The 13,360-nt window shown below is 42.9% G+C and overlaps 1 protein-coding gene across 1 annotated transcript in view; it reads left to right on the top strand.

Moving 5' to 3' along the window:
* The window catches only part of KLHL2 (kelch like family member 2), a 132,007-nt gene that overhangs the window by 58,683 nt on the left and 59,964 nt on the right, over positions 1-13,360 (top strand). Inside the window, exon 4 of the mRNA XM_063458201.1 lies at positions 10,843-10,964. Coding sequence (XP_063314271.1) covers positions 10,843-10,964 — 122 coding nt within the window. The remainder of the gene's footprint in view (positions 1-10,842; positions 10,965-13,360) is intronic.

Raw genomic sequence — 13,360 nt, 5'->3', positions numbered from 1 at the left:
GCGTGCGGCTCTTGCTGCGCATGCACATTCAGCCAATGACGGCAGAAGAAGGAGATTCCCCAGCGCCGAGGAAGCCTGGCGCTGGAAAAGTGTAAGATTTTAACCTCTTTCTCACCCTAGAGCCTGGCGGGAGGGGGGCTCTGAGGGTGGTGGCACCCTCTGGGCACTATAGTTCCAGGAAAAAGAGTGTGTTTTCCTGGCACTATAGTGGACCATTAAGCGGTTAAATTCTCACAGGCATATAATTCAAATCCTAAGTTTTGTCTTGGTTATGAACTTTTATAGTTTCACGTGACAAAGCAGTGGAGGCTATTGCCCATGCGAGGCATTATGCCACGCTCCAGCAATCCGGATCTCCTCATAGAGATGCATTAAATCACTGCTTTTCTATGGGGAGCGTGGAGACGCTGAATGTAGGTGCTGCACACTGTGCGTTACTGCCCATGGAAGCACTTCTAGAGGCTGTTTCACTTTAAATGCAGTGTTTCCATTTCAATGGTGCAGTACATTAAGCACGCACTTCATTAAGTTGAAGTGGTTTTAGTGACTATAGTATCCCTTTTAAAAAATTTATTTTTGACGTTGACAAACCAGGTTCCTAACTATTTTTTTTTTTAGCTGGCTCCTAGATTCCAAGCAAATTTGTCTAGCCGTGCATTAAAGCTCTTATATTCAGTTATCTATGTACTGCATCTCTGGGTCCGTGTTATGATTGCAGAAAGAAAGCCGAATAATACAGATTACTGTCCTGTAAAATTAACACTTCAGGTAAATTGTGCAAGATTAAACTAAGCTTTAGCTTTTATAAAGTGGCACCATGCTGTATGAAGAGCAAAGCAGATTGAGTTTTTTTTCCCATTTTCTTTATCCCTTTTAATCCCATTGGCCGCAACAGGAATTTAAGAGGGAAACCTATCAAATCTGGTTTGAACTCTTATTAAGGGCTATAGTCCTAAATCCAGTTTTCTTAAACCGTAATTGATTTCATACTTTTATTAATTTAGAATAGTCTGTTCTTTTAATCTTTGCAATATGGTTGACTTTCCCTCTCGTTGTGCTGAATAAAACTACGGTGTGTGTAATAGGTAGGCATTGTCCATTTGCCAGTGGACTCTAAAGGGTGCATAAAGAACCATGACCACTTCAGTGATTTAAAGATGTCATGATAACCACAATTTATTTTATTCTTTTTCTTGCTATGCATTTTTTTTTTTTAAATTCTTTATTTTTGTTGTGCAGGTAGGTACATTGTTAGGTCAAGCGCCACAACAGCGCACACGTTGTATACATGGAAAACAGTGGCAGTAGTACATGCACATTTTTTATGTTTAAGTTTAAAACTGTTCTATCTTAACCACTAAGTATGCTTGATAATGGGTAATATACATGGAGGTAATGGTGAAAAGTTAAGGAGTTATGCCTGTGAAGGCTTGCTAGGTGTAACAAAGAAAAAGTAACGTATACGGTTAACTTTGAGTATGAGCAGATGCGTGCCAGAGTGAGGTTACCTGCATTATTACAGAATTGAACATCTTATAACGTAGTAATGATGTTGGCTGCAAGGAACAGTAGTTCGGTCGGGACCATAAGGTGAAGGTAGATGGCTATGATTACAAAGTACCGTCCTGCAACCAACATAGTTTAAAAAAAATAATAAAAAAAAATAAAGTCTATCCTGCTATATGCATACATGCTGCTCATATTAGATTACGTTATTGCAACGAAAGGCTATATACAAATGTCTGAGTGCTACGTAAGGCTAGGAACATATGCCTGTTCGGGTTTACTCCCATAATGGAGATGATAAGGAAGGGTTCCTGAGACGTAAAGCAAGTGAACGTAAACATCAGCGGGATGAGAAAGTGTATAGTTGTAATTGTATAGGTAAAAATGAGTGCTTATGTATATGGAGATCTTACGGGCATGCCCAGGCACGGGTTAGTAGGGCTGGAAGCTAGGAGACATTAGTGGTGTATGTAGTGTGATTTCCTATGGCGTTATTACAGTGCGATGGGTAACACGGTGGCACAGTAAAGGTACCAATTAATAGATTTTTGTGAAAGCACATTGACATGCAAGGCAGCGCAAGCAGAGCAGGAAGCACAGTGTTAGTGTCACACTAGTCCAAGGGAGCACATATAATGCTCTGAATAGTAGGGCTGTTAGACAGCAACTTGCCCTAGATCGCCAAAGGGACACCAGATGATGTGATGATCGCCAACGATGTGTGCCAGCAGAGTGACTTCGGTTCCAGGGGTTTTGTAGCAATAATTAAACACGAACTGGTTGAGTTTTGCATGAGTAGGTTGGTAGGAGGTCTCCTACTGGAGTATATGTCCAGGGTTTAGGCAGTGGCTGCCTTATAAGTATCTTCGTGGAGTCTTCGTGGTACAAATGGGGCTGCTCCTGCCGGGTCCCACGTGTGTGTCGCGGCTGTGGTGCTCATTCCTCCAGTTGTTAATGCGTCCCGTGGGAGGCCCAGAGTCTCCAAGATTGCCGCAGCTCCTTCGAGGTCCCGGATAGGGTATGTGTTGCCGGCCTGGAGGACCGTTAGGACTTGAGATCCCCGCCAACGATAGGGGATGTCTTTGGCTCTGAGTATTGAGGTGAAAGGCTTTAGTGTCCTGTGCCAACCCAAGGTGCTCCCCGATAAGTCGGCGAAGAAAGTGAGGTTCGAGTTCTCGAAGTTGTAGGGGGTTTTCCCCTTGAGTGCCCCCATTACTGCAGCCTTGTCTTGCTTAGTGTGAAAACGGACTATTACGTCCCGTGGGGCCGTGGTCGGTGCCTTTGTTGGTTTCGGGATGCGGAACACATCTGCAAACATCACCCCTTTCGCCTGTTTAGGTGCGAGTATTGCTGTTATCAGTCGCCTCGCGCAGTGCGGTATTTCAGCGTCCGGGATCACTTCAGCAAGGCCTCTGATTTTTATATTGTTGCCGCATCTGTAATCTTCTATTGCCGCGAATCTCTGTTCCGTGGCTGCGTGGTGTCGGTGGATTGTTTGGATCTCCTGTAGCAGGTGAGTAATTTGTGCCTTTGTGTCGTGGGAGTCCTTTTCCACAATTTCCATTCGACCCTGCAGGCCTGCCAGTAGCTCCTGCATGTCCGCCTTGGTCACCGGTGCGGAGTCCGGTTTGGTAGTCGTTGTTGCCGGTCTCTGGCTGGGCTCTTGTGGGGAGGGCATGTGGAAGTCCTCGGGCTCCATGAGCTGGTCGTCCGAGAAATCGAAGCGCTCACCCATGTAGGCGGCCATCTTGGGTAGAGGGGGCGCCATGTGCCTGCCTCCATAAGTCTCCAATGCTGGAGCCTGGCTTCGGCTTGTCAGGTTTTTGCTTCTTTATTTTTCGTCCCATCTTGGCTCGGGTTGCCTGGGGATCAGTTTTTTCTCGGTTATATATGTTTTAAAGCAGTTTAGAGTTGTTTATCAGGTTGCTGGTCACGGAGCGCGGGGATCATCGCATTTTTATTTTTAATTGAATTTTTTTATTTATTTATTTCTGATGTGCATTTTCAAGACAAAGTGTGAACTATTTACACTTTGGAGACATGCATAGCACACATGATGAAGTGTAAAGCGAAGTGTATACAAAAATCAGCACATTTGTATATATATGGATGGTAACAAGATCAAGTAAAGAACATCTGAGAGGATGCAATACTCCAATATTATGAAGCCAACAGGATTATTTAGACACAAGTAGCAGAGGTTTACTAGGCATGTGTTTCCGTACTCGGATATTGAAACTTATATGCAGACATGGCCTCTCCGATATTAGAGAGCGTAACTAAATATAGGTGTAGTAACTCGGGCTTATCAAATGGTTAAAACAAATAAAATGTTGGTGCTGCTGGATATTTAGCAACCAATAATAATTGTAAGCACACAGTAAATCCTCCTCTATGCCCAGGATGGTAGCTGAAATGGAGGCATCAGCCGGCCTGCACCCGATCCCACTAGTAGGCTTGAAGAGACAGTTCATCCCCTTGCCCAGCATGATGTTGCCTTGTGCCCACTCAGTCCTGCGGTAGTAGCCGTTCCTCATACTGAGGGGACTTGGTATTGTGGTTTTTTACCAACCCACCCAAGCTCTAAGAGGGCCAGTATCTGGATGCTAAAAGTTTTCCTTCCAGGCTCTGCATCCCGCAATACTTTTTTTTTTTAAATACATTTTTGTTTGTCATGGCATGAAATAGGTAAAGAACATACCCATAAAATCGAATGATCGTAAGATACATCAGATTGCATTCGTACATACATAGAATTAGTGTCGGAGTTAGAAGGTTCCTCAACATTGGTAACAGCATGTCGGTATTTGTAGTCTGTGTAGTGGTAGATAGACCTCCCATATTGTAGTACATGGTAGGGTAGCATGTTCATGCCGTTGCTGATGGAGTAGTTAGAGGGTACCTGTGACAAAACCCCAGATTTCTTTGTCCCAGTTATTTCTTTTCCTGCGTTCGGTAAACTAATCTACCGAACTCCGACCACCCTCTGGCGCATTTAACTTCAAAGAAACCACAAACTTAAGTGCTCTCGCTGTATGGCCGCCGTTCGAATTAGGGATCGACCGATATTGATTTTTTTTTTTTAGAGCCGATACCGATATTCTGTACATTTACCGTTTTGAAAAAATAAACTATTTCTACACAAATCTACTGTTAACTGAACATGTTTATTATTTATTTATATTTTTGTTAATTTTTGGGGGGTCCGGTGGCATGGACTCTGCAGAGGGGGCCCAGTAAAACTCTTACTTCCATTCCCAGCAGCTCCCCTGTCTCACTCTCACGGCCTGTGTGCCATGCGGAGCATTGCCATGGTAACCCGTGATAATGCTCTGACGGCCACGGGACTCGCCAGATTTAGCAGGGGATCTGAAGAGAGCTGCAGGGAAGGTAAGTAAGGGTGTGTTGCGGGCTACCTAGGACCGCAGGGCCCATGACAACAGTCTCGGTTGTCATGCCCTGATGGCGGTCCTGGTCTGCATTATCGGCAATGCAATCGCTTTGTAGGCCGATACAGATAGTGCTGAAAATTCTGAATATCTGCCGATAATATCGGGCTGACCAATATTTGGTCGATCCCTAGTTCAAATAACGAACAAAACATGCGTCGGAAAACGGCGGCCATCTTGCCTCCCGGAAGCAGGCAATGGTACCTGGTCGTCGAGTGTCTGGAACTGTAAAGCGGTCACTCGACCCCGCGAACACCGGTGATTTGGTACGAACTGCTGCTTCTTTCCACGACAAGCCAAGAGAGCACTGTTCGGTAGGCTTGTTTGCACTTTTTGTTTGTTTGGAAACTCTCGAAGGTGACTGACCGCTACCCCTGATGCTCTGGAACTGGTTTGGGCAATCTGAATTTGAACTTGATTTGCGGTCCGTAGAAACGTTTACCCCGGTGGCGATTTGCCTGTGTTCGTGGAATCTGAGTGCTATTTGGATATGTTGGGCGCTCAGATCCAGGCTATTCGGGGATGTAATATTTGTGGGGTTTCCTATATGTGTTATATGTATTTTGGGGTGTTTTATGTTTTATACTTTGTACCTCTAATGCCTGGGAGATAATTAGTTTAAGCAAAATACACTAAATTATCTCCCAGACACAGACTCTTGTGCTTGTTGTGGGAGTGTTTTTTCTTTTTTTTTTGCTTGAGACTCCATGCTCGGGGTCAGTGTATATAAGTGAGCCATTTGTCCAAAATAAAACACTAAAGTTGTACCCTTCATCAAGTCTCGATGGATGTAAGCCTCTAGCATTTCGGTAGTGTGCGAACAGAGTATACGAAATACAAGAGGTTTGTTACAGTGCCAGGAAAACGATAAGGCTAGAAGAGGAACGGGAGGAAAAATAATTTAAAAAAAAATAAAAATACTGGAAGGAGGAGGGGAGTGAGGTCGTTAAGTGGCGGGGGGGGGGGGGGGGGGGGGGAGAATCGGGAAATCCAGGAGCAAGATCTTTCAGTATCCATCTCCATCCCCACTCTGTGCTCCTGTAATGGGTATTTCATGTGGGGAGTGGGAACTTGAACAGCCAAGGTACCCAGATGTTTTGTGGTGTCATGTATAAGAGCGGAAAGGCTGTCAATTTTTTCGTGCATCGTTCACTTTGAGTTTTACTGTGTCCACAGAGGAAGTGTCCGGGCTTCCCATTTTTTCTGCTATTGCTCGTCGTGTGGCTAAGGCAGTATTATCAATTAGTTTATGAGCCCGTGAGGTATCCCTGATAGGATAGCAAAGGAGCCATATCAATGGGTAAAGCGGGATATTGAAATGCAAGATTTTGGATGACATTTGTGTGCAATGCATTTTTTTTTTAAATTGTTATCAATTATTTTACATACATGGTTTCATTCCTCCCCCCCCCCCCCCCCCCCCCCACCCTATTCACCAGTCCTCAAGCTGTATATAGTGAGAGGAGACATTATGGAGTGTGTGACCTTAGAATGGATAGAGGATTGTATTCAGGGAAATTTCGATGTCTCAAGTAAAATCATGCATTTAAATAAAATAAAAAAAATGTCTATCTGTCAAATTTGTGTGATTGAAGTGAACTGCCTGTTTCTTAGATAATGGACTTTTTTTCTTTTGTCTCCTAGCAACAATGCAAGGACTCGTGCCCTCAAAAAGAAAGCACATTGATGCTGTGCATACCTATTTTCTTAATTATATTTTGACAGAAACACTGCTTGATACTCAAGATGTCTGTAGATGGTTTTGTTTTATGGCTTTAACTTCCCATGAGAACATGCAGCCTTTGCATTATTTTTGAATGACTGGGGGGGGTTGTTTAAAAATGAGTCAAAACACATACCAAAACTGCACATGTTTCGTGTATCCCCTGGCCTCTTAACAGCTACCTTTTTGTTTTTATGCATTGAACTAGCAGAAAATTACTATGATGAGTTTCCAATTAGTAACGCCGAGCTAAAACATCATCCCTTATTTTTAGTAACTGTCTTTTATGTGCTGTTTTTATTTTATTTTATTTTTTTAACCGCTGTCATACAAAATTGTATTTTTTAATTTAATTACCCTTATGTATCAACCCCTAACTTTTTCCTTTCCATATTTCTTTGTGCCAAAATCACATACATTTACCAAGAATTTTACTAATCTTCATGGTGCTGGATCCTTCACACTGCTATCATCTTCTAAGTAGTGTTGTAAATATCACAGCCTTCTTCTGCCTAAGTATGCGTCAGGGTCTTAATCCCGTGCATGCTCTATATGCAGTATCCGTTAGCCTTGGGTGCCACCAAAGTTTTTGTGAGAGTGAGTGAGGGGGATGGATGGATGGATGGATGGATAGATAGACAGGGATAATTGGATGGATGGATAGAGAGGGATAGATATATAGATACTAGATAGAAAGAGTGTGTGTATGTTTACAATTCGTGTGTTTGTATACAAACGTTATATATAGAGATATCTCCATATGTAGTGTTTCTATGCAAACACAACTTTTGGGTTTAGGAGGATTGCGGTAGGAGGGGCGGGCATAGACAGCGAGCTGAGCATGGTAGATTACTCAAAACTCATTCATAGCGCAGCATTCATTTCACTGCCGCTCTATGAAGAACGCGATTGGTGCAGCGTGAAGTCGCGCATGTGCACCACAGACTGATGAGGCTTCTCTAAGAGAAGCGTCTGAGCCCTGCTGTACCGTCATTTTGACTACAGATGGGGCTTGGCTTGCCGAGGATCTCGCTGCTGGAACGGAGATAAGTATATATGATAAAAATAACTCTAATTTATTTTTTATTAAGGGGAAACCAATATAAAAACAAGAAAGAAGGCTAGGGGACCTTTTATATGTTGACTATAGTGTTCCTTTAAGGATACCAAATTAGGGAGCTTTTTAGTAAATGGCTCCTTTTTAGAATCCTTATTGCAATCCCACAATGATTAGGGAACAATCTACTAAGAAGCTAAAAGACCAAAATTCTGAAAGCCTTTGCTTTTCTTGGTCTTTCAGACAACTTTACCAAGTAAAAAAACAATTGGTATACAATTGGTAAATCAGCGAGGTTAAATCTTCCCTCTTGTCCCTACCTGCTGTGCTGCAAGTAGAGGCATGTCTACTAAAGTGAGCAGCCAGTGGCCAATTGCACACTGTGCAATTTGACCTGGTGTTCTGTCAAATTGCCCAGCATGGTATGACTTTATAAGGCTTTACCCTCCCTGTGAGCTCCGTCTGCGTGGACGATGATGCAGAGTGAAGATGAATGATATTTATTTTTGAGGTGGAGGGTCACTATTGTGTTAGGAATACAGCTTTGTATTCCTAACACTACAGTGCTTCTTTAAGGGTCTTGCCCGGGGACATTTACTGCTGGTGTTTGAACGCAAATTAGTAGAGAGATTGATACCGGAGAAACTGACGGAAGCCAAGCACAGAGAGATGGACACAGGTTTCTTCAGGAAGGAAGAGATTCTTTATTGGATCACCGATCGGGACTCAGAGGGACTAATGTCACCAAAATACAGCAAGTTCTGAGCCCCGGACAATAGTGCAGGCTCCTTATATAGGCATATAACTCCTCCCATATTAAGCTCCACCCGCACATTCTCTTAACCAATCAACACAAATAAGAATTAACTTCCTGTTTGACCGCATGGCTTGTCCAGCACAATGGAGGAGGGGGAATACTATATCCTGTATTCTTGCACATGCTCCGTACACTACTGATCGTATCTTGCCTCGTGCAACCAACTGATCGATACGTCAGCATATGCACGTACACATGCCACGTGGTAATCTCGGCCTACTAAATTTATTTTTACCGAGATTCCACCACAAGATTAGTTTAGTTACAGCGTAATGTCATCCTCTGATCCATAGTTTGAAATAAATGGATACTCCATGCTTTGTTGCCTCTGTACTCGTCTTACTAAACCACAGAGTGACTCCCAATAAACCCCAGCTGGTGTTCAGGGTGCATGTAGTTCAATACTTTGCAGCGATTCCATTCATCAGATAAAATGAATGGGACTCCTGATAAATGACTTACTGACCAGAACTTCTCATTCCCATAGCACACTTACTACTTACCATAAGTAAGTAGATTTTTCCACTTGCCGATGGTGCGAGTGGAAAATTTGAGCCGTGACTAAACTGTGATAGAATCTGTTGACCTATGTGGAAGCTTGTATAACTAGCCTACAGATATGAGGGTAGCGGAAATGAAGGCAGTTTCCTCCAGTAAGAGTGTGAGCTTAATGCAATGTCAGTAAGTAGCATAAATGATTGTGCTTGTAGAGTCTCTTCAAGTACTCTGTTCTAGCCAAGCACAATTTTTTATTTTTTTTTAAACCTATAAATAATTCACATTTCATAAATGCACAGAAATAGGTCAGCGCTAAGTAGCCAAACACTTGTAAGAAGGCAGCAAGCCTAAAAGAGGATCCCTCTCAACCCTTTAAAAAGGTTTTTAAAAACCCTCTCAACCCTTTAAAAAAAATAGCATTCATAACGCGTTTCACCAGTATGGCTTTTTCACACATACAACCTGGCTAAGTGGGGTTTATATAGGTATGGGATCGTTTAAAATTGGTGCCAAAATTACATCATAGGCTGTACTCTAATCATAGAGCAACATGCCTTTATGTAAACATATATGTGTAAAGAACCTTTAATGAGGGGGTCAAGATATATTGAAAAACTATAAAAACAAGTTATTTTTCATGATATTGGCTATACCTATATGTTATTTTATATTTTCATCAATAAAGGGTTTTTGGCCACTGCACTCGCGTACTGTGCCAATTACCTGTTTTCTTTTACATATTTTATATTCTACAAACATCTACTCCAAAGAAATCCCAGGTGGGATTCATACCACCAAGCTGATATCATACTATATCTCTACTTGTGAGTACGATTTTTTTTTATTATTATTATTTATTTATTTATTTTAATCTACTTTATAAAGTTTTATCAGCTTATTGAGAGCACTATCTGTTGCCTTTTCTACTTTTTTCTGAGTTTCTGGTCATTTCTGCCGCTGTGGCCTTTTTCCAGTTTTTTTAAGTTGAATAATGATGACAATCTTAGTACATTTTTGACGACACATAATTTGCTACACCTTCTGAATCCATAATAAAAGAAGGTAAATATCTTAAAGGGACACTCCAGGCACCCAGACCACTTCTGCCCATTGGAGTGGTCTGGGTGCCAACTTGCACCACCCTTAAACCTGCAAGTATAATTATTGCAATTTTTATAAACTCCTCTAGAGTGGTCTGGGTGCCAACTTGCACCACCCTTAAACCTGCAAGTATAATTATTGCAATTTTTTATAAACTGCAATAATTACCTTGCAGGGTTAAGTCCTCCTCTAGAGGGACTTCAGTGTTTCAAACGACACTGGACGTCCTCACTCTATGCATGAGGACCTCCAGCATCGCCTGAATCTCCATAGGAAAGCAATGAATAATGCTTTCCTATGGGGAGGTCTAATGCATGCGCGCATATTAGTTCTCCCTCGCTGGCTGACGTCGGCGGGGAAGGAGCAGGGGCAGAGCCTGACCCAGCGCAGAGGGCCATCGGCGCTGGATTCAGGTAAGTCACTAAAGGGGTTTTAACCCCTTCAGCAACATGGGAGGGGGTTGGGAGAGAGAGGGGCATTGCAGGGTCCTGCAGTGCCAGGAAAACTGATGTTTTCCTGGCACTGGAGAGTCCCTTTAAGTACACTGTACTGCAATCAGTAGCTACTACAATGACTACTGCAGACTGCAATGAATTGTATTTGTATTAATCTATAATACATGAATTAACTAAAGATGGCAAAGTACTGAGCTGTCACCGTTTAATTACCATTGATGACTATTTTATTTTAGGGGAGATGAGTGAGAGCAGAGCAAAGAGAGTCCGGATAAAGGAAGTGGATGGATGGACTCTAAAACTGCTTGTTGATTACGTTTACACTGCAGAAATTAAAGTCACAGAGGAAAATGTACAGGTAAGGCTTTACAGATGGGTACATTGATATATTTTATTTATTTTTTAAATCGCTGTCTTTACAAAACTATACAGGTAGATAGATACCTATACACTTCTGCTTAAAAGTACTCCCGGCAAGTGCATTTTCCACACCACTATCTTGGACCTTCTACTATTTGGACTGTTGCTGCACTTGGACTTTAGTTTATATTTTTATTTGCCTACTATGGATTATATAATGTATATTCCATTGTATGTATCCTTATTGTGGCGCTACCCGTGGCTTTTTTCTTTTTCTGTGTTTTATCTCCATTAGTAGGATAAGAGGGATCCCTACTTTTTGGGGTTAGCTGCCGCCTCTACACTTTCTCTAGTTAGATATTCTAAGCGCTGATCCTTCCCTTCCAGTCATAAGAAAAATGTTAGTGTAGTCACATTGAAAAAAAAAAAAAAAAAAGGGACCAATTAAGCAGTGTGTATTGGACAAAAAATAAATGTATAAAACACCACAAAGAACATAAAGAATAGAACAAAAGAAATATCTAAAATGATCTATAGTCCCAAAGTCACAATAGAAGTAGCATACGCCTTTCGACTCTGGAGTCCTCTTCATTGCTAACTAGTCTCTTGAAGTTGAAAATTTGGAAAATGCCTAGTTAAAATGTAATGTGTATGCAAAAAAACTAAAACGAATTATTACCACAAATTTTGACATAAACTGGTGAAAAAAATGGCAACACATTAAGGCACAATATAACACTGTATGAGATACACTGAAGTGTCTATTTTTGCAAATGCAAATGTGTATTACTGACACTACAATGTTAAAAAAATCAATTTTAGCTGGCCATGCCCTCCTTGCACCTGTAGTTTAAAAACAGTGTTCATTTTGTCGACTAACAATTTTAGTCAGTCTTTAGTCGACTAAAACTAAAACTGTGGAGGGGCTTGGGGAGGTGGATGAAACATGTGGCGGTGCTTGGGGAGGTGGATTAGACATGTGGAGGGGCTTGGGGAGGTGGATGAGACATGTGGAGGGGCTTGGGGAGGAGGATGAGGCACGTGGAGGGGCTTGGGGAGGAGGAGGAGACACGTGGAGGGGCTTGGGGAGGAGGAGGAGACACGTGGAGGGGCTTGGGGAGGAGGAGGAGACACGTGGAGGGGCTTGGGGAGGAGGAGGAGACACGTGGAGGGGCTTGGGGAGGAGGAGGAGACACATGGAGATGCTTGGGGAGGAGGATGAGACACATGGAGATGCTTGGGGAGGAGGATGAGACACGTGGAGGGGCTTGGGGAGGAGGATGAGACATGTAGATGAGGGCTTTGGGGGGGGGATGAGACATGTGGATGAGGGCTTTGGGGGGAGGATGAGACACGTGGATGAGGGCTTTGGGGGGAGGATGAGACACGTGGATGAGGGCTTTGGGGGGGGAGGATGAGACACGTGGATGAGGGCTTTGGGGGGGAGGATGAGACACGTGGATGAGGGCTTTGGGGGGGGAGGATGAGACACGTGGATGAGGGCTTTGGGGGGAGGATGAGACACGTGGATGAGGGCTTTGGGGGGAGGATGAGACACGTGGATGAGGGCTTTGGGGGGAGGATGAGACACGTGGATGAGGGCTTTGGGGGGGAGGATGAGACACGTGGATGAGGGCTTTGGGGGGAGGATGAGACACGTGGATGAGGGCTTTGGGGGGGAGGATGAGACATGTGGATGAGGGCTTTGGGTGGGAGGATGAGACATGTGGATGAGGGCTTTGGGGGGGGAGGATGAGACTTTTTTTTTTATTACAGTAATGGTTTAGGAAGGAAGTCCTGTTCAAATGCAGGTAAGTGTCTATAATGTCCCTTTAGATCACAGTGGAACAAACGTATAGCTCAAATTCAAAGTTTTGTTTTGGTTTAGAATATGGACAATTATCTTCATCCTTAAGGGGTTAAAGCAATTTTGGTGTTGCTAAATTGCTTAATGTTTGTGTCTTGTGCATACTTTTGATTAATGTACACCCGGTTCCAAATTTTAATGCAAATAATTACCTAAATTACCTAATACCTAAATAATTGATGTAAATAACAGTCAGCATAATTAGTCTTCATGTATTTTTCTGCCCAATGCAGCCGTTTCTGCTTGTGAGCATTGGTTAGTGGTGGCCGAATAGAAGGACTCTACACCTTGATGTCCTTGGGACTCCAGAGGCACCAGCAGCTTCAAATATCTGTTTGCTGCTATGTAATAGTATTTTAGCAGCTGCTCTCTTGATCCAATGCATGGATCTGGCAGAAATCCTCCTCAATGTGCCTTTATCTGCACGAACCCGTCTGTGCTCTGAATCAGCCACAAATCTCTTAATAGTGCGATGATCACGCTTAAGTTTTCGTGAAATATCTAATGTTTTCATACCTTGTCCAAGG

This window comes from Pelobates fuscus, chromosome 6 (genome assembly GCF_036172605.1).
Source record: "Pelobates fuscus isolate aPelFus1 chromosome 6, aPelFus1.pri, whole genome shotgun sequence".
NCBI lineage: Eukaryota > Metazoa > Chordata > Amphibia > Anura > Pelobatidae > Pelobates > Pelobates fuscus.
This window is presented reverse-complemented; position numbering and strand designations above follow the sequence as displayed.